The following is a 22,344-nucleotide window of genomic DNA, read 5'->3' on the forward strand; positions in this document are numbered from 1 at the left end:
CCATTTTTTATAAGGGCTATATGGTCAAAAGGCCATAGAGCCGTTGGGAGCTCCCAACAACTCTTTGGGAGCTCTCCAAGGCCCCCTCTCTTGTATATATATAGGGATTGTTTACCCCTCTTTTGTGCTAAGCATTGTTAGTGAATAAATATCATATTTTTTACCTTCTTGTGTTCTCTTGTGGCTTTTGTATGCACTCTTGTGCTATTGTATTTGCTTTGGCTTTTGTATTATCCCTTAGTGGGCTTGTGTTTGTGCTTTTGCACATTGTATTTTACACTTCTGCATGTTTCATTACATGGTATTAGAGCATCTCGGGTTCTGGAACCTTGGTATAAGTTGCTCGTGGTGATCAAGGGAACGTGTGCTTGTGGTGATTGTGGTTGGTGTGTTCATGACTATCTTCCTCCGTCTCTCTCTCTCTCTCTTCACCTTCATCATGGAGCAAGATGTCAAGATTGAGCTATCTTTCAAACTCAATGAAAATAACTATATGATGTGGTATGTCGTAATAGAGAACCACCTCAAGTAGAAAAACCTTTAGGGGTATGTGAGTGACACTACTCCCAGCCTCAACTAAAGCTCACCAAGATTGAAGGAGACCAAGTGAAGGCTCTTGAAGGAAAAGACCGAACCAAAGTTATATATGAATATCAAATGAACGTAGAAAACTGAGAAAGCAACCATGCCGAAATCCTATCATGGTTTATGAATAACGTGAAATTAAGATATATGCCAACATTGCTAAGTTTATAAAGGCAAATGAAGCATGGTCCTTTTTTAAGGGTATGTATACCCAAAAAGATATTGCAAGACAATATTTCTTGCAAAAGAATATTAGATTTACTAAAGAAGGGGACATGAGTGTCCGAGACTATTTAGTGTCTTATCTCCTTTATGAGATGAGTTAGCACTCCTTGAACCTAAGTGAAAATTTGTCGCAGATATAGAACTTAGAAGGGAACAAATGGAGAAAAAACACTTTTTCCAATTTTTGCATGATCTACGACCGGAGTTTGAACAAGTTAGATCTTCCATTCTTCATAGATCCTCCCCTATGCCTCTAAATGAGGCTCTTGCCGAAATATGCCAAGAAGAAACTTGTCTTAGAATGACCAAAGGAGAAGATGAAGTGTTGGCAGTGGCTAAACCTGACAACATGAGGACATAGACATACAAGCCTATGCATTTCGGGAGGCAATACAACAATGGAGGATCAAGAAAGATAATTTTCCACTATTGTAATGAATTGGGTCATATCAAGTTGGTGTGTCCAAAGCTCAAAAACAAGGTGACTTCAAATTGAAGAATTCACACCCAAAAATGGTGAAGAGACAAGCAAAAATAGAGATCTTAAAGACACCATCAATCAATTAACATAGGCATTGTAACAATTTCTGAAGACATCATCTTCAACCACTAGTGCCGCTTTCCACATGACTCCTCGTGAGAATGTCCTTTCAGATATATGCACTAACTCAAATTTATCATATGTTTCAACTGCCGATGGGACATCTTTAAAAATCAAAAGTATTGGAACTTTAAATTCTAAAATTTCTCAAAAATTCTTTGTTCCAAAAATTGGAGTTGTTTCCAAATTAAATTTAAATCTTTTTCCGGTTTCCAATTTTTCGACCATGGATGCAAAATCTTCTTCTCATCTTAAGGGTTGCTCCATGCAGGATCTCCAGTCATAGAAGATGATTGGGCAAGGCCACAGGAGTGATCTCTAATTCATGGATTTCTTATCCCTTTCATCTATTTTTTTTTTGTAATTATATCCAAGATAAGGATATTGTAACCTGGCATAAACGACTTGGACATCCAAGCTTATCACAAATGTATCTTTTCCCTTTTGTAGAAAAAAATTGAAATTGAAAAGATATTGTTTGCAAATATTGCATTCTTGAGAAAATAAAATCAATACATTTTCCAAATAGAACATTTATTTCTAAGAGACAGTTTGAGTTAGTGCATTCGGATGTATGGGGGCCATCACCGGTCATGTCTAAAGGTTCTACTCGTATTATGTTGTATTCATTAATGATTTTACTAGATATGTATGGATATACTTTCTAAACTTCAAATCCAATGTATTCTCATTTTTTAAAGAATTTCACATGATTGTTAAAAATCAATTTCAAAGTAATATTTCTAAGTTTAGGCCCGATTCGGGTGGAGAATATGTCAAAAGATTTTCAAAATTATTTAAAACAAAATGGTATTTGTCATCAAATATCATGCCTTAGAACCATTAACAAAATGGGTTAGCGGCTATGTCACATGGGTGCGGGGATGCGGCACTTCCAAAAAACTCGGGTGAGGGGGTGCGGCAAATATATATATATATAGTCCAAAAGTTGGACATAAATGACCCTTGGTGCGTTGACTACACCCAGGGTCAGGTTGACCGCATCGGGTGCGGGTGCGGGTGTGACACCTAGTTGGAGAATCCCTGTGACATATATTAAAAAAAATATTCTTGGCAAATTTTTTTTTAAGTCTGAAAAATTAGACCAAAATGACCCTCGGTGCGTTAACCACACCCAGGGTCAGTTTGACCGCACCCGCGTCACGTCGCGTCGACCCGGGTGCGGCACCCTGCTAGCTGAATCCCCGTGACATAGGTTAGCAGAAAGAAAACATAAGCCTATCATAGAAACTACTAGAACCCTACTTATTTTTAAAGATATTCCTAAAAAGTTTTAGGTCAAAAACGTTTTGACCTCAACTTATTTGATAAGTAGAATGCCTTCATCATCCTTACAAAATATATCTTCATTCAAAAAATTATTTAACATGACACCCGATTTAAAGCGATTACGGATTTTTTGTTGCAAATGTTTTTTTCTTACTCATAAAAATGATAAATCATCTCCAAAAGCCAAAGAATATGTCTTTGTCGGATATGGAGAGAATAAAAAAGGTTATATGTGCTTTGAATTTAAAAACAATAAATTATATGCTTCTAAGGATGTGACTTTCTTGGAAATGAGAATGATTTTGATAAAAAGAATAACAAAGAAGTAGACTATTCCTTTCTGTTTGATCTTTTGCCAAAGGAAGAACATGGCTCTTATAAACCGAATAATTATGAAATAAATCATGATGATGGTAATTCTATTTGTGATAACTCTTTAGATAATGATGTTCATAATGGATATCATGATGTTAATGGTAATTTAGTCATCGTGTAGTCATGATAACTTGGTTGAGATCATGATATACAAGTCTATACCCGGCATGAGCAAAGAGACCAACCATGTGCTCTTGAAAAATATTCACAAGGCTTACCCATAGAAGAGTCAACACTTGGGAGATCAAAATGAGTTCCCATTTCACCAAATAGGTTTGAGTGAATCCTTTTATCCAAACTATAGAGCTTGTTAAATAGCACTTTGTTTCTATTATGAGCAGTCACATTATAATGAAGCAAAAAACTATCCCCATTGGATTGATACCATGAATATAGAACTAGGAGCCCCTTGTAAGGCCAACACTTGAAGGTAGTTAAGCTTACCTTTAGGAAAGAAACCCATAGGATGTAGATGGATATTTAAGGTCAAAACTAAGAGTATTAGAACTCTAAAAAGATACAAATCTAGGTTAGTAGCTAAAGAATACTCTCAAGAGTACAAAATTGATTATGAAGAAACTTTTGTGTCGGTAGCTAGAATAACTAGTGTTAGAACCCTAATAGTCGTTGCCTTTATCCAAAAGTGTCCTATTTACCAATTAGATGTCAAAAATGTTTGTCTCAATGAAGAACTTAATGAAGAAGTTTACATGGACCTCTGTCGGGGTTTGATATTGAAAAAGGTAGAACTCTTAGACTAAAAAAGGTTTTGTATGGACTTAAGCAAGCCCCTAAGGCTTGGTATGATAGATTCAATATTGTTATGACCTTTGAGTTACCGATTTTGTTATACTAACACTACTTTTTTTGTCAAGAATACAATATTAACATTGTTGTACTTTTGTTATATGTAGATGATATGATAATCACCGGAAATGACAGAAAGACAGTTGACGAAATAAAAACTATTTAAAAGAAAAACTTTGATATGTCTGATAGTAATTGGAGCGTGTTAGAATTGACTCGCTAAATGAACATGGGCTATATCTAGTTTGGTGATAGACAAGTAAGTGAGGGATCCAATAAGTTGTTTGTATGGTGTAGGATCTTCAAGCAGTTTCCCATCTTTTAGTCTTAGTTTTGCATTGACAACTTCAGGAGTCCCCACCTTCTTGTCATCCGAAATCTCTGACTTAAAACAAATATCAGCAACAAACTTTATTTGCGACAAAATTTACCCTCTGGGTATGAGTGTAATTTTAAGGATTGTCAGATACATTAAAAATTTCATAACTAAAGGGATTTTTTTATATCATTTTACTCTTTAGATTTAATTGTCTATACTAATCCAGATTGGGGTGAAACCCCTAATGATAGAATCTTAACAATTGGCTTTTGTGTCTTTTTAGAAGATTCTTTGATTTCTTGGAGGTACAAGAAGCAATAAAAAGTTTCATTATCCTCTATTGAAGTTGAGTATTTGCAATGACTACGACAACTATGGAGCTTGTATGGCTAAAGAATCTTTTCAGAGATAAGGGTGTGGTCATTTGCAAATCTTCAAAAATGTGTTGTGACAATAAAAGCACAATTTACATTGAAAGCAATCACATCTTCCATGAACGCACAAAGCACATTGAGATGGACGGTCATTATGTACGTGATGAATACCTGAGAGGGCCTTTGGAGTTGTCATATGTTACTTCAAAATATCAGCTTGCAGATTTCTTCACAAAAGCTTTTCCTATACCTTGGTTCATTTTTTCCTTAACAAACTTTCGGTGATCACACCGTAAGTTTGAGGAGGGTGTTAATATATATATATATATATATATATATATATATATATATCAAGGGTAATTTGGTTATTTTACACTTGTATAGGTTCTGTCCATTAGGGATAGATTTATCCTTTTACATTTTTTATTTTCTTTATTTTTGTTTTTTGCCTTTTTCATTTTGTATAAGGGCTCTATGATCAAAAGACCATAGAGTCGTTGGGAGCTCTCAATGACACTTTGGGAGCTCCCCAAGGCCCACTCTCTTGTATATGCATGGGTTGTTTGCCCCTCTTTTGTGCCATGCTTTTTGCTAAGCATTGTTAGTGAATAAAGATCAATATTTTTTACCATGTGTTCTCTTGTTGGCCTCTTGTGGCTTTTGTATGCACTCTTGCTATTGTATTTGCTTTGGCTTTTGTATTGTCCCTTAGTGGACTTGTGTTTGTGCTTGTGCACATTGTGAAATGAAATGGGGATCTTCGAAACACGAGCTTAGATTCACAAGGGCAAGTGTCAAGAATGACACTAAAGCATAACCCTTAAAAAGGGTATAACTGGAAACAAAATAAAAATAAAAATGTATTCTTTATTGATATGAAAAACCAATTGCTTAAGAAGCATTGGAATTAAAATACAAGAGGGGCTGCACCCCTTTATATACACAGCTGAAAGAGGACTCAATAGAGTTGTTGGACACAGTCCAACAACTCTATTGCTAGTCAAGTCTGGACATGACTTGACTAGCAACAGTCATTCTAGTTCAAACTGAATTAGATGACATAAAGACAAAAAATAAAAATAAAGGAAAAAAATTACAGAAAAGAAAGAAATGAAAAATATATTTATATATATATATATAATAATATAATAGTATTATATATATATACAGTTTTGCATTTTAACACTCCCCCTCAAACTTACGGTACAATGAGCGGAAGTTTGTCTAAGAGAAAGTGAAATCGAGGAGCAGCGAGAGGCTTTGTAAAGAAGTCTGCTAACTGATATTCTGAAGTGACATATGGCAGATCAATTATCCCGTGTAGATATTCCTCTCTGATGTAGTGACAATCCATTTCGATGTGTTTGGTGCGTTCGTGGAATGTTCTATTATTGACAATATAGATCACATTTTTGTTGTCACAACACATTTGTGAAATCTTTATTGCTTCAGCTCCCATGTCAGCAAGCAGTCGTCGGAGCCAAACTACTTCCATGGTCGTGGTTGTCATGGCTTTGTATTCAGCTTCGGTGGATAAGAGAGATACCTTCTGCTGGTTTTTACACCTCCATGAGATCAATGATTCCCCTAAAAAGACACAAAAGCCAGTGGTTGAGTGTTTGTTATTGAGATCATCTCCCCAATCAGCATCAGTATATACAATTAAATCAAGAGAAGAGGAGGAAGATAAAAAAAAGTCCTCGTGAAAGAGAGGACTTGATGTATCGGATAATACGCATGACTGCTACCATATGAACAGAAGTAGAAGCATGTTGAAATTAACTTGCTATGTGAACAACATATGCTATATCTGGTCTGGTAATGGATAGATAGGAAAGTGCCCCGACAAGCTGTCTATAAGGAGTAGGGTCTGCAAGAAGTTCTCCATCATCAATCTTCATTTTAACATTAACAACTTCTGGAGTGTCAACTTTCCTATTATCAGTAATACCAGACCTGAAAACAATATCAAAAGCAAATTTAGTCTTAGATAATAAATATCCTCTAGGAGAATAAGCAACTTCAATGCCTAAAAAATATCTCAACAAGCCCAAATCAGTCATTTCAAAATGAGATTTAAGAAGTGTTTTGATTGTTTCAACTCTCTATTTATCGCTTCTGGCGATGATCATATCATGCACATAGAGAAGAAGCACAATGATCCCTGCATCAGAATTCTTAATAAACAAAGCAGTGTCAGTTAAACAGAATTGAAAACCAGTATCAATCATAACACGACTAAACCTATCATACCAAGTTTTTTGTGCTTGTTTATGTCCATAAAGAACTTTTTCTAAGCGGACTTTAGCCTTAGGAATACTTAGACCAGGAGGAGGTTTCATGTATACTTCTTCAACTAGCTTTTTATTTAAAAAGACATTTTTGACATCAATTTGAAAAATAGACCATTTTTTTATATAAGCAAAGACAATTATGGTTCAGACAATTGTCATACGAGCCACCGGAGCAAAGGTTTCTTTATAATCAATCACATATTCTTGGGCATAACCTTTGGCTACTAAACGAGCTTTACATCTTTCAAGAGTATCATCACTCTTGATTTTAATTTTATAAACCCATCGACATCCTATAATTTTCTTTCCTGGAGGAAGATCTTGAATATTCCATATAGAAGCCTTTTCAAGTGCATCTAATTCAGCTTTCATGGCTTCTATCCATTTGATATCATTTTTTGCTTGAAAATATGTGCATGGTTCTTCATATGAGTGAATTAATGCAATAACTGACCTATATGTGGGTGAGAAAGACTCGTATGATACAAACTTTCTTGGAGGCCTCGAGACTCTAGATGATGTCTAGTTGGAATGTTAGAATATTTTTCAAGTGCACATGGAGGATTAGACTCTTGTCCCCTGGAATATTGAATACTAGTATCTCTATAAACTTCTTCATTTTCAACATTAAGATGAATAATTCTTTGATCATCATCAAAGTTACAGTCAAGGTCATATTCATCAAATGTTGATGTTAGATCTAGCAAAAAGGAGTACTCAGTGACGTCTTTTAATTTTCTAAAATCAAAGAAGTTCTCCTACTATGGAAGTTATACATCTTCTTAGACAACTTATTGAGAAAAATAAAGAGAAGAACAAATATTTGCATATGGTTTTTATTGATTTGGAGAAGGCATACGATAGAGTACCTAGGGACGTTCTCTGGTGGATAATGATGAAGAAAGGTATTTCTCTCAAGTATATTAGTATAATTAAGGATATGTATGAAGGAGTAGTAACCAATGTCCGCACTTGTGGAGGGGTGACAACCAATTTTCCTATAACGGTTGGGTTACATCAAGGATCTGCTTTAAGCTCTTTCCTATTTGCTATAGTGATGGATGAGCTTACGAGATCAATTCAAGAAAATGTGTCGTGGTGTATGTTGTTTGCTGATGATATTGTTTTGATTGATGAGTCTAGAGTTGGGGTTAATGTTAAGTTAGAATTATGGAGACATTGGAAGCAAGAGGTTTTAAGTTGAGTAAGAGTAAGACAGAATACATGGAATGTCGGTTTAGTAAGCAACGAAGTAGTGATGGGAGTGTACTGAAGCTTGGTGAGCAAGAAATACCGGTGGATGATTGTTTCAAATATTTGGGATCTATCATTCAAAAGTATGGAGAAATTGATGGAGATGTAAATCATAGGATAAAGGTTGGGTGGATGAAATCGAAAAGTGCAACTGGAGTGTTGTGCGATTGTAGAATGCCATTGCGGTTGAAGGGAAAGTTTTATAGGATGACTATTAGACCCGCTTTACTATATGGTACGAAATGTTGGGCTGCCAAGAGACATCATATTCAAAAAAAGAGTGTAGTTGAGATGTGTATGCTGAGATGGATGTGTGGAAATACAATAAAAGATAAGATTCGAAACGAGGAGATACGTAAGAAGGTAGGCGTTGCACCCATTGAAAATAAGATGAGAGAGAATCGTTTACGGTGGTTTGGACATATTCGGCGAAGGCCTAATGATGCTCCAGTTAGAAGGATGGAGAAATGGGAAAATATATTAGTTAAAAGAGGTCGGGGTAGGCCTAGGAAGACATGGATGGAGGTGATAGGAAAGGATATGAATGCTTTGAACCTCACCGAGGACATGGCATTGGATAAAAATGATTGGAGGAGAAGGATTCATGTGGAAGACCCAGAATGATTTTCTTTTTTGGTTCATATCGCCGACCCCAATTGTTTTGAGATGAAGGTGTAGTTGTTGTTGTTTGTTGTTGTAAAGAAGCTCTCCTTTTCAAGAAAGGAAACATTTTTAGACACATATAATCTATTATTTTTGAAGTCAAAACATTTATAACCTTTCTGTTTTTCAGCATATCCTAAAAAGGCACAGGGAATTGCACGAGGGAAAAGTTTATCATTTTTGTCAGTAAATATGAAACATTTGCACCCAAACATTTTTAGTCTAGAGTAGTATGGAGAAATGTTCATAAGTTTTTCAATGGGAGTGATATTTTGTAAGGAAGAAGATGACATCCTATTAATGAGATAGGTGGCAGTTAAGGCAGCTTCTGCCCAAAAGTCTTTCGGGACTTGATTTGCTATTAATAAAGTCTTAGTGGTTTCTATAATATGGCGATGTTTTCGTTTTGCCAGTCCATTTTGTTGAGGTGTATAAAGACAAGATCTTTGATGCGTGATGCCATGCAATTTAAGATAATTTTGAAAATTCGTGGATAAAAACTCTCCCCCTGAATCTGTGCGAAAAATAGTAATATCATTTTGAAACTTGTTTTTAACCATATTATGAAAAATTTGAAAGTATGAAAATACTTCAGACTTATGTTTGAGAAAGTAAATCCACGTATGTCGGGAGAAATCATCGACAAAAATAACATAGTAAACAAATCCTCCTTTAGAAATTACTGGTGCAGGACCCCAAACATCCGAGTGTATTAATTCAAGTGGTCTTGAAGAGAAAAAGGTTCTGTTCTAAAATGGTAATCTTTTCATTTTGCCGAGAATACAATCTTTATAATCAAATGACTTAGAGTTACAAAATTTCCCTAGATTTGAAAAATGTTGGATTTTGGCTATACGTGGGTGACCAAGTCTCTTATGCCATAGTTCCAACTCTATTTTTTGAATATTATAACAAAAAACTTTCTTCGGCATTTTCAAAAAATCCATGTAATAGAGTCCTCATTCTCTATGGCTTTCCCGAATCAGCTTGCCTGACTGGCGATCATGTACCCAACAATCATGAGAAGAAAAGGAAATATTACACTCATAATCAGAAATTTGAGATACAGATAAAAGATTTAAATTTAATTTGGGAACATGTCTAATTTCTGAAATAAAAAATTCCTTTGTTTTATAAATTTTTTCAAAATTTTTTATTCCTTCTATTTCAAGAGAAGTCCTATCTGCAGTAAAGACCTTTGACACACTTGTTTTATTTTTAACACATTTGGATAGACTTTGATTATTTGGGGTCATATGAAAAGATGCACCAGAGTCAAGGAGCCAAGAAATTTTACCTGGATCAGAAAAAGATGAGGTTGCTGCGCCGGTTGAAGCTTCAGATGAGAAAGAGGCACCTTTGATGAGAGGCTGAAAAATCTCCATTAGTTGGGCCAGGGAAACTGCTGCATCCTGATCTTTAGGCTCTGATCCAGCAATTGCAACTCTTTTTTCTCTCAGCTCCTTAAGTTTGAGACATTGTGGCCTGTAGTGTCCCGGTTCATGACAGTGATGACAAATAACTTTCTTCTTATCATAGTCACCATTTTGTCGGTTAAAGTGAGGAGGCTTATATGATCGAACATGATTCCCTGGTCTAGACACGGCTAAAACAGAATCATCTTCAATTTTTGAAGAACCTTTCCGGAGATGATTTTCTTCCATTGTTAACTCTTCAATAGTTTAAACAATAGAAGGAATTTTTCCCCGGTGAAGTAGGGTCGATTTAGTGGTTTCAAATTTCGGCCTTAATCCAGTGATAAACTGGTAAAAATGTTCAACATCGAGTTGTTTCTGACGAAGCTCGATGTCTTCGACACAATGCCACTTTGGTTCTAAAAGGGAAAGATTTTCCCAAAGTTCATACAACCATTGTAATATTCACGAATAGTTTTGTCTCCTTGTGTCATCATTCGAACTTTTTCTTGGAGGTTGCACACGTGTGCAATATCTTTAAAGGAAAACATATTCTTAAGATATTCTCATGCCTTATCAGCATGATCAAATTTGGCAAGACTTGAGCATTTTTTAATTTCATCGCTATTGATAAGCAATGACATTATCTTCGCATGAGATATTCTCCATTCTTTCCATTTCTTCTCGTATGAGGCAACAACCTTGATTTTCTCTTCTTCCGATAGAGGGACCTCTTTATCTCCTTCTTTTTTAGTAAGAGATAACTTAGGTTCCGAATCAGAACCATCCACAATCCCCCATAGGCCTTTTCCCCATATATGGTGCTTCATGATTGAAGCCCATGTTACATAGTTCATATCGCTTAGTTTCATAGGCATGATGGTGACTTTATCACTGTCTTTCATCGATTACAAGGAGAGAAAGAATAGGGATAGAAGAGAAACAAGAAGGAAAATGAAAAAGAAAGAAGAAAAAACAATACAACAAGATGTGAAATCTTCCCCAATGAAGTGATAAAACACTTCTCTTCAAGTGGCGAACACTTTTGCAAAATGGGCACGGAAACCGAGACAACTTTTCCTCAAGATTTAGTACTTCCGCGGCTCTGATACCATGAAATGAAATGGGGATCTTCGAAACACGAGCTTAGATTCACAAGGGCAAGTGTCAAGAATGACACTAAAGCATAACCCTTAAAAATGGTATAACTAGAGACAAAATAAAAATAAAAATGTATTCTTTATTGATATGAAAAAACAATTGCTTAAGAAGCATTGGAATTAAAATACAAGAGGGGCTGCACCCCTTTACTGTGTCAGTCCAACAGCTCTATTGCTAGTCAAGTCTGGACACGACTTGACTAGCAACAGTCATTCTAGTTCAAACTGGACTAGATGACATAAAGACAAAAAATAAAAATAAAGGAAAAAAATTACAGAAAAGAAAGAAATGAAAAATATATTTATATATATAATAATATAATATTATTATATATATATATGTACAGTTTTACATTTTAACACATTGTGTTTTGCACTTTCGCCTGTTTCATTACAGTTGTTTCGCTTTTTCTATACACTATAGGCTACAAGACTAGACGTCTAGTTGAGGCATTTGAGGGACTGACGTTAGTTAGTATAGAACAGAGGCATGATGGACCGACTATGTAAGCATCTAGTGCAGTGGCTTGGAAGCTGCAAGGCTCCCTTGACCATTCTCTGAAGTGAATCTACTGATCAAACGTTGTAGGAGTGGACTGCTCTACATTCAGCCACCTCTACATTCTTGACAGCCTATCTCATTCTCTGTAGAGACTTCAATGGCATGTTTTGATCCTCTTCCACATTACTTAGAAAAAGTGAGCTTGTGAACAATCAGTCAAAGGAGTAGAGCTTAGAGCAAATGCATAGCAAAGAGATGTTTTTGGATTGAAGTTAGCATAGCTGAGTGAGGTGTGAGGGAGAATATGCAGAAAGACTGGAAAATCTTGCACCAAAAATGAACAAAAATGTAGTAGAAAAGCAACTTCAATTCACTTAGAACAGGAAACTATACAAACCCTTTCTTCTCGTGTGCCTTCCCATTGTTCCTCATGTTCACGCTTTCGTTTCCACATCTCTTTTGATTCTTCTTCATCTTTTTTTAATCTTCCTTCTTCTTCGGATATCTAGAAAGAAAAAGCATATGCAGCAATGTTGTTAAGACATGCTTAACTAGCCAGATGTACAAACTGGTTAGAAAAAAATCAATACAGCACCCTCATTTGCATTTTCCTCCTCCGCCATTCTTTTTCCGTTAATATTTCTTGCACTTTCTGCTTTAATAGTTTCTGAAACTCTCCTGACTGCTCATACTGCTGTTCGTACTTTCCCTAAATCACAGGTCAACCAGATGTTTTATTAACAAGCTATGGAAACAACTGCATGTAGAGAAAAAGAAACAAAAAAAAAGTGAAACAAAGGACATAACGTGCATATATGAAAGAGGCAGGGACAACATGGAAATATTAGTCAATAATGGAATACAACACACACAGCTTGTAAGAGATCAAATGCCTCTCTCTCTCTCTCTCTCTCTCTCTCTCTCTCTCTCTCTCTCTCTCTCTCTCTCTCTCTCTCTCTCTCTCTCTCTCCAACAGACACAACAAAATCTAGAAATGAAGTCATGACATTCTCTAAAAAAACTATTTTAACATTTAAATCATGAGATTGAAATTATATTTGATACCAAAAAGGCCAGAACATGTGACTAGGTACCCTACACATACATCTATTTCCTGGCAAATTATGGACATAGCATTACCTTATCAACCAGTGATTTTATCTTAGAAGCAGTATCTTTTTTCAATTGCTTCTTCCGATGTGCTCTGAGTTCCTCTGTAGTTCATCAAACAGACATTTCTTAGATCAAACCTTCCAATAAAGCAATATTAGTCTTCTTTCATCTTGTTCTAGTGGATATTTTAATAGCAACAGACTAAATTAGTTGACATGCAATGATAGAGAAACTGATAAAGTGGACTAGACAAAATCTTCAAAACTGAACTAAAATATCTTCCTTTCCTGAATCACACAATAAATCTAGCGACATGATCATGTGTTGGTATTGTCTTTCATTATACACCATACGCTTGATCAACAGAAAGAAACAGAAAACTTTCACAGAATGGTCTGACCTGCAAGGTACTGTTAGAGAAATTGTTTAACAGAGATTATTTGATGTCTCGTCAATTTAATGAAGTCTTTCCCAGATAGTTCTCAAATGCAGTAGCAAACAGCATGCACCAGTTTCAAGTAGTAACCACAATTATTAACTTGTATTTATACCAAGAATCTTCTATTGACAGAAAAGTAAATAAATAGTATCTGGTCTATAAAATCCTCTAATATGCAGGTTAAGAAATTGATTTTGATTGCGTAGAGAGGCATGACCTTGTTTCAGAAATAATTATTTACTATGCAATGAACTTTGATAAAGATCCTGTTAAAAAATAAAGGTTAAATCAAGCAAGAAATATAGCCTATCCTTATTCATGAGTAGAAGAACTTATGTCGTGCTAGACTTTAGCCAAGAGTAATACAATAACCAACATGATGTATAGAGTATCCCATTAGTTCAACATCTTATGGATGGCTAGGAGCTATGTCACATGGACACTCCATTTTGCCCTCCGTAGTCGTGTCGACATGCGTGTCCCCATGTCGACACACATCAACACCTAGACACGCCATTTTACCCTCCGTACATACAAGTTTGTATTCAATTTAAAATTATATTTTCAGTATATAACATATATATTTAGATTATATTCAGTTTATTTGGTATTTATGTGATATATATATATATATATATATATATATATATCCGTGTCCCCGCACCCACATTTTTTGAAATTACAATGTCATACCTGTTAAAAATATATATATACATATGTATGTCTATTGGTTTATATTCATAGGGTATGACTAATAGGATAAAGGTTGGGTGGATGAAATGGAAAAGTGCAACCGGAGTGTTGTGCGATCGTAGAATGCCATTGCGGTTCAAGGAAAAGTTTTATAGGATGACTATTAGGCCCGCTTTACTATATGGTACGAAATGTTGGGCTGCCAAGAGACATCATATTCAAAAAATGAGTGTAGCTGAGATGCGTATGCTTAGATGGATGTGTGGAAATACAATAAAAGATAAGATTCGGAACGAGGAGATACGTTAGAAGGTAGGCGTTGCACCCATTGAAAATAAGATGAGAGAGAATCGTTTACGGTGGTTTGGACATATTCGGCGAAGGCCTAATGATGCTTCAGTTAGAAGGATGGTGAAATGCGAAAATATATTAGTTAAAAGAGGTTGGGGTAGGCCCAGGAAGACTTGAATGGAGATGATAGAAAAGGATATGAATGCTTTGATCCTCATCGAGGACATGGCATTGGATAGAAATGATTGGAGGAGAAGGATTCATGTGGAAGACCCAGAATGATTTTCTTTGTTGGTTCATATCGCCGACCCCAATTGTTTTGGGATGAAGGCGTAGTTGATGTTGTTGTTGTATACGTATGTCTATATATATAAAAAATATGTAATTCTTTTGTAATACCCGATAGGGGCAAAATAGTCTTTTTATCATTTCTCGCATATTCATTTTTTTAATATGTTTTTATTCTTTTTGTATTTTTATTTTTATTTTTTTGTTTTTTTTATTTTGTCTTTTATGCATTGAGGGGCCCACCATATAGACGTTGGGCCCCTCCAACGGTCATAAATATGACCGGTGGAGGGGCTCCAACACATATATGGGAGCCCCCCCTTGGGTCCTCTCTCTTGTATATATATGGGGTTATCCCCCTTGTATTTGTATGCCTTTTTCAAGTCTCATTTCAATAAATATTCCATAATATTTTTTTCATGCTTGTGTAGCCTTTTTATGCTTTTATATTGTCCCTTTGTGGACTTCTTGTTTGATTGTCGTAGTGCTTGTCCATTATTGAACTTTGTGAATGCTTACGCATTCTTGGGTTACACTTCTACCTATTTCCTTATATAGTATCAGAGCAAGGTCTCTAGGAGAAAAGATCGTGTATTGCATCATCACGATGGCCGCCTCAAAAAACGTGCCACTCAAAATTGTGTGGCTTGGATTCAAGAAAAGTTCTTACCCGGTATGTATCTCATATTTTTTAAAGTGTCTTTTGTATTATTTATCTCATTTATGTATCTCTATTTGTATCTCATGTATTGTGTCTTTATTTATCTCATTTACATATATGTATCTCTATTTTAAATAGTAGCCTCTTGTTAAATATGTTAAAAATGAATAGGTTTTTTAAAGTAATTATTAAATCTCATGCGTAAGCATATTTTCATAAAATATTTGTTTTAATTATGCATATCATCATAAAATTATATTTTATAAGAATAGATGATTTTCCTTTAAAAATCTTAAATATTGTGCTTTTCATATGGCTAATTCCTTTGTTGTATGCATTTGATTTTTATCGAAATTAATAGTTCTAGGCATATGTTAAAATATGACTTTTAGGTATATTATATGAATTTTATGAAAATTTTAGAAACTTGTATGATGTACATCTTATGTCATCATGTTTTTCTTAACTCTTTGGTAATATCGTGGATATTTTTGCATATTGACATATTCATATTTTATGTGATTTCAATGGTTCTCTCACTTTTTTCCCTCAATAATATTCTTCTTTTGCCTTTTGGCATTTACCCCTTAGTGGGTTTTTATGAATTTTGCACTTTATGTGCTTGTGATATTTGGTTCTTTATTGAACCCTCTTATGTTATCCTTGTAATTTGTATTTCTGCATATCTCATTACAATGGTTAACTTTAAGATGTTTTCCTTATTATGCAAAACTAATTCTTTGAAAAAAATTCTCGATTGATTAGGCTTGAGAATGATCTTAGATATTTGTGTTCATCCCTATTCGACTTTTATATAGAAAATAAATCTTGCATTGGATGCTTTGAATACATTTTATAATGTTAAACTCATTTTTCTCTAAAAATATGTCATAGTATAATTTGACACAAAATAGATTGCATTATAAATAATGTTTGGTATAATTTCATAGCTTCTATATAACTATGAGTTATTAGATTATTTTCATGATTGGTAGTAATGCTTACTTTTAGAATTGTAAAAAATTCTTCTAAAAACTTTATATGTATTATTTTCTTATGTCTCATAGTAGACTTTTGTTTTAAAAGACTTATTTTTAAGACAATATGTTATTGTCTTCTCTTTAAAAATTATTAGATCTTTTGTATGTAACGTGCCCTAGTGGATCTATTCCTTGATCGGTGAATTTATGACTTCATCTTTACGAATTGATTATGTTAAGCATGATTTTTGTTTATTCAAAAGGTTGTCAAGAGACATATTGTTATGCATATGATTGCACTTTTTCTAAGATTGGTCATCTACCATTATTGGTTTTTTCGATTTGAAATTGTATTTTCATATCGGTTCCTTTTATGAACTTACCTATTTGAAAAATGATTTATGTGAGTATTTATTGTTTTTTTATGGCATTTGTGTTGTCCATCACAGACTTTTATATGATGCATCAATATTCTTGGTCTTATTATTGTTGAATCAGAGATGTTTGTTGGGGTGAGTTGTGTGCACCTCGTTTTATGTCATTTTAGATTGTCAACTTGTAGTTTGATTCTAACTAACAGTTATGTGATCTTTGATTGCGAGTGTATTAAAACACTCATTTCTTTTTTGCCATTGTTTTTATTATGGATGCTTTTAATTATGTGTATCTTTGATGGATATCTAATTTTTGAAACCATGGTATTTCAAAATATCGTCTAAATTGATATTTTTTAATTGCATTAGTGTGTCCATTACAAGCCTTCTTACCTCGGGTGTCTTCTCATTTTTATGCCTCTTATCTAAGTGTCATCATATGTAGACAAGAGATGTTTGTTCACACCTTCATGTGTGTTTTTAGCCCATTGTTGGCTTTATACTTTTGTTCTACTCATTGATACACTTATTTTTAAGTGTCATTATATGTAGACAAGAGATGTTTATTCACACCTTCGTGTGTGATTTTTAACCCATTGTTGGATTTGTACTCTTATTCTAGTTGCTGATACACTTGTTTTTAAGTGTCATTATATGTAGATAAGAGATGTTTATTCATACCTTCGTGTGTGATTTTTAGCCCATTGTTGGTTTTGATCATTAGTGTCATTATATGTAGACAAGAGTTGTTTATTCACACCTTCGTATGTGATTTTTTGCCCTTTATTGGCATTATGCTCTTGTTCTAGTCGTTGATACACTAGTTTTAAGTGTCATTATATGTAGACAAGAGGTGTTTATACACACCTTTGTGTGTGTCTTTGGCCCTTTTGTAAAACCCACGTAAATATATATATATATATATATATATATATATATATATATATATATATATATCAGACCCGGGTCAGGTCTGGACCCGACCCGAGCCCGTTCTCGTTAGGGTTTTAAAACCTGACGCAGGGGGAGGATTTTTAAAACAAACCCTCTCCCCTATGCGTCGCACCCCGCCAGTGTCGTTACCCTCCCTCCTTCTGCAGAAATGGAAACCCCTTTGGGGTTTCCTGAATCGGCGCCCCCCCCATGCCTTTAAGAGCACGCAGGGGGAGGGTACCTCCCTGTGCTCCTCCTCCCTTCCCTCTCGAGTCTCCTCTCTTCTCCACTCGTTCCCTGCGCACGACAACACCGCCGACATTCGACGCCGCCGAGCTTCTCCCAGGTATGCCCTTCCCTTCTCCCCCCCCCCCCCCCCCTTGTCGTCTCCCTCTCGCTCTTGAGGTTTTCCGGAGAGCAGGCAGGGGAGTTGTGGCCCCTGCGACCCTCCCTCTCCTTTGGGGCCTGCCTGAGGGTCGGCGACCCCTGCCGCCCTTGCCCCTCCTCTGTGACCTGCCAAGGGGACGGCAGAAGGTTGGTCTCTCTCTCTCTCTGGCAGGGGTTTGTTCCCCTGTCGCCTCTCGATCTCCGACAGGCAGGGGCTCGCCCTGCCACCTGGACATTCCCGGTAGGCAGGGGCAATGCCCCTGCTACTTTCTGGATCTCGACAAGCAGGGGCTAGTCCCCTGCTGCCTCCTTGGTTCCCGGCAGGCAGGGGCTCACCCCTGCTGCCTCTGGGATTCTGACAGGCAGGGGTGATGCCCCTGCCGCCCTTCTATTTTGGCAGGCAAGGGCGATGCCCCTATCAGCCTTTGACTTTTGGGCAGGCAGGGGTGATGCCCCTTGCCGCCTCTTGGTTCTCGGCAGGCAAGGGCTCGCCCTCTGCCGCCTCGCTGTTGTCGGCAGGCAGGGTCTCACCCCCAGTCGCTTCTCTGATTTCTATGAGCAGGGGCACACCCTTGCCGCCTCTCTTTTTTGACCGACGGTCAGAGGGCGATGCCCTGCCTGACTTTCTTTTCTCCGCATTATAAATAATATAGCACTGGATGCTCACACTTTTGCAGACTTCGCATCGAACCCCGCTCTGGCTCCGCGGCCCGAGCCTCGCATCATCTACACTCGTAGATACTTGCAGCGATGCGACCTCCCGAGGTAGGGGAAAAATTGCACGAAGACTTTGGATGAATTAAATAAAATATTTGGATTCTGAGATATTGCATGTCTGTATAGAAAAGTATGACTTATTCCTGTTTGTCTCGGACTTGTTGAGATCATAGTGTTTTCCTTTTATCTTGCATGCATGAGCTTATACTATGTTACTTTGTCGTTATTGCTTTCCTGTACTCGTTAGCTATTGCTATTGCATTGTGGATGCTTAATTTTGCTATCACACCTTTGTTTTGAATGCCGCCCTCGGGCAAGCCTCGTAGGGTATGCAATTGCACATACAATATTTCACAACCGTTCGAAAGAGGTGCGAAATTGAGTATAGGCACAGTAATGCCAATGAAAGGGCCTTCTTTGTGCAAGGTTTGACTTATCGAGCTCAAAAGCATAAATGTAAAGCAAATGTCTCTTTGTAAGTTGCTAGTTATAACTCTCTGTACTTTGTGTTCTTGGGTCAGAGAAGCCCCCGTCGTGTTGGGTTATCTCTCGAGAAACCCATGACCTACCATTGTAGTCGGACCTCTAGACAGGTACTGCTTGTACACCACGATGAGTAGGATGTGAGGTCGATGAGTACCTCAAAGCGTGCAATGAGCACTGGATTGAAACATATAAGAATAATGAGGTACGCCTTCATAATCAAACAAAAGCAAAACATGTAGATTTAAACCAAATAAATTGCAATATCGTAATTGTTTTCCCTCTCATCGTAGTTGTACCTTCAAACGGGTATGATTGTACTTTTGGACAAGTACGGCATATTGGTGTTACGATGTTAGGATGAAGAGATTGTGGCAATCTCGAATTATGCTTATAGCAGACTGTTGAGATCACATACATGGTGACTTTTCGCCTTCACAGGCAAGATGCTCAAGTGGGTTTGATAGACCAGAGCATGGAGATTGGGGCGGCAGTTAAGAAACCCCTGTCGTGTCTTTCGACCTCACAGTTCATCAAGAGAGAGGATGGATGGGACAAAAACTCCGATGGACAGGTTGTTAACAACCACCCCACGGGCAAAAGACCTGGTTTCCCCAGTCATCGGAGTTAGGGGAATTGGGATTACCATAAATTATCCTAGGTGGTAACTCCCAGGTACTTCTGCAAAAGTTGGATGCATCCATGGGCCATGAATGACTTTGGGGATTTACTTTCTTGGTAACTGATCGTCCCCTTAGAAGCGGACTCAGTCAGCCATCCGGGTTAATAAAAAACACCTGACATAATAAACCCCCTGGATCGGTCTCAACTGTTTCTACGTTTCGTGTTTATGCGTACCCACAGGCCAGTTAATATCAGAACTTAAATAATATCCTGCTCATAATAGTTATAGATTTACATTAGTTGTTGTTTCTACTTATGATGCATGCCCTGTGAAGTATAGTGATAATCATGATTGAATTAGACTTAAGTCTCTTATCTTCTAGTTACACATGTTGTCACTGCACTTAATGAAATATTTGCTTATCTCATGCATATCCTGCTTTATTTTATTCTACATTGTCTAATTGTGCACCCTACTAGTTTGTCACAAAACTGACCCATTTCATGGGTAGGTGAGGAGTAGGGTTTTCGGGTAGCCGATGGCGCGATGCAACGTGACTCAAGCCTTCCTTCTTTCTACCGGCGTCCTGGCTCGGAGTTTTGGGATTTTGTTGGGTTTTGGATTGTAGAAAAACATTTATTTGTTAAACAATAAAGTCTATTAATAAATGATTGCTTTTGTTCCTTACTATTTTGAGTAGTTGTTTTATGTTGGTCTTCGAGCTAACGTACCCAGAATTCATCCACTTGTTTCCCTTTTCTAAAATTGCTTCCGCTGATGTTTTCAAAATATAAAAGGGTTTGTTCTAATGTTTTCAAAATCACAAGTGGTAAATTTTGGGGTGTTACACCTTTAGTGGCATTATATTTATGCTCTTGTTCTAGTCGCTTATACACTTGATTTATGGGTTTGGGAGGTCTAATGAGGTGATTGCTTGTAGTGGATGAACTATTGTTGAGATTTGCAAAATTTCATATTTATGAGAATTTTTAAATTGGTTTTGATTTGCATATATCATTCCCTTTATCATGTGAGATTTTTTAATTCTGTAATGAATTTTTAAATCTTTACTGCTTGTTTTTTCCTTGTATGGGAAAATATTTATCGATAAAAGTTCATGCATTTCATTGATAATATATATATATAATGTATGTTTGGACCTCTATAATTAAAAATCACTCTAAGATGTGTGAGTTATGGGTCTAATTGATTATCGTGCCCACATTGTGGCACGCATAAATTTAATTAACTCATCTTTTATTGATAAAATTAGTTGTCTCTTCATTATTGATTGAACATGCTTTAACTATATGAAACATATACGTGTGTATTAGTATGAAGTTAATTAGCTCTTTCTAATCCGTTTTGTAAAAGTTTTCTTATTCAATAAACTTGTTTTTTATGCCTTTGTGCATGTGTACTCCTTTGAGAGTGTTTTTCTTGCCTTTATGCGCATTTTGGTCTATTGAGAATCTAGTGCCTTTGAGCACATAGCCTTCGTCTTGAAGACACTTTCACATGGTGCATGATCAATGCTTCTTAAGCATTTTTCTGATAAATAAAGATGTATTTATTTGTGTTCTTCCATTTATACCCTTTTATGAGTTTTGTTTGAAGTGTCTCTAATAGACACTGTTTTGAGAAATTCGTAATTTTTTTTTAAGACCACCATTTCATTTAAGATAATTTTTATGCATAATTGTTTCACTTCTTAATGAATAATATGCCCTTTAAATAATCAAATCTTCTTATGATCAATGTTATGGTTTCTTGAAAAATTAGTTGATTATGATTTCATCTTTGAAGGATGCTCTTCTTGTCTTTCTTAACATCTAATGATTCAAAAAGTTATTACTATTTTGCTTAAACCATTTTATTCTTGCTTTATAATATATTGTTGTTAAAAATTTTGCAACTCTTGGGCTAGAAATTTTTTTTTTGTACTTGGAGTCTTCTTTTGGTTTGTTATTTCTATGCAGGATCTTTAAGATGTGATACCTTGGGGATGATCACCAATAAAGTCATTTTGAAGACTTATATTTGCAAGAATTTTCTGAGATACCATGAAGATGAAGATTTCGCTTGAAGACTTGGACATCTTCCCAAGATTCTTTTTGTATTTCCAAACTTTCGGGATAACTTTCCCTGTCAAGTTTGAAGGAGAGTGTTAAATATATATATATATATATATATATATATATATATATATATATATATAATGTAATTCTTTTGTAATACCCGATAGGAGAAAAATAGTTTTTTTACCATTTCTCGCATATTCATTTTTTGAATACGTTTTTATTTCTTGTATTTTTTTAAATTTTTTTATTTTTTTATTTTGTCTTTTAGGCATTGAGGGGCCCACCATATAGACATTGGACCCCTCCAACGGTCATAAATATGACCCTTGGAGGGGCTCCAACGCATATATGGGAGCCCCTGCTTGGGTCCTCTCTCTTGTATATATATATGGGGCTATCCCCCTTGTATTTGTAT

At 36.0% G+C, this 22,344-nt stretch overlaps 1 protein-coding gene across 4 annotated transcripts in view; it reads right to left on the reverse strand.

Annotated features, from left to right (window-relative positions):
• Window positions 1–22,344, reverse strand: part of LOC149816483 (J domain-containing protein spf31-like) — a 103,536-nt gene that overhangs the window by 18,439 nt on the left and 62,753 nt on the right. For all 4 annotated transcript variants that reach the window (XR_016427761.1, XM_089988198.1, XM_089988199.1 and 1 more), the window contains exons 5-7: window positions 13,005–13,078; window positions 12,460–12,573; window positions 12,262–12,369 (exon numbers count right to left, since the gene is read on the reverse strand). Coding sequence is in view for 3 of the 4 variants with exons in the window: in XM_089988198.1 (XP_089844324.1) it covers window positions 12,262–12,369; window positions 12,460–12,573; window positions 13,005–13,078 (296 nt within the window). In the remaining variant the exon portion in view is untranslated. The remainder of the gene's footprint in view (window positions 1–12,261; window positions 12,370–12,459; window positions 12,574–13,004; window positions 13,079–22,344) is intronic.

The sequence above is a fragment of the Nuphar pumila genome, chromosome 14 (assembly GCF_984573655.1).
Source record: "Nuphar pumila chromosome 14, dmNupPumi1.hap1.1, whole genome shotgun sequence".
In the NCBI taxonomy this organism is placed as follows: domain Eukaryota; kingdom Viridiplantae; phylum Streptophyta; class Magnoliopsida; order Nymphaeales; family Nymphaeaceae; genus Nuphar; species Nuphar pumila.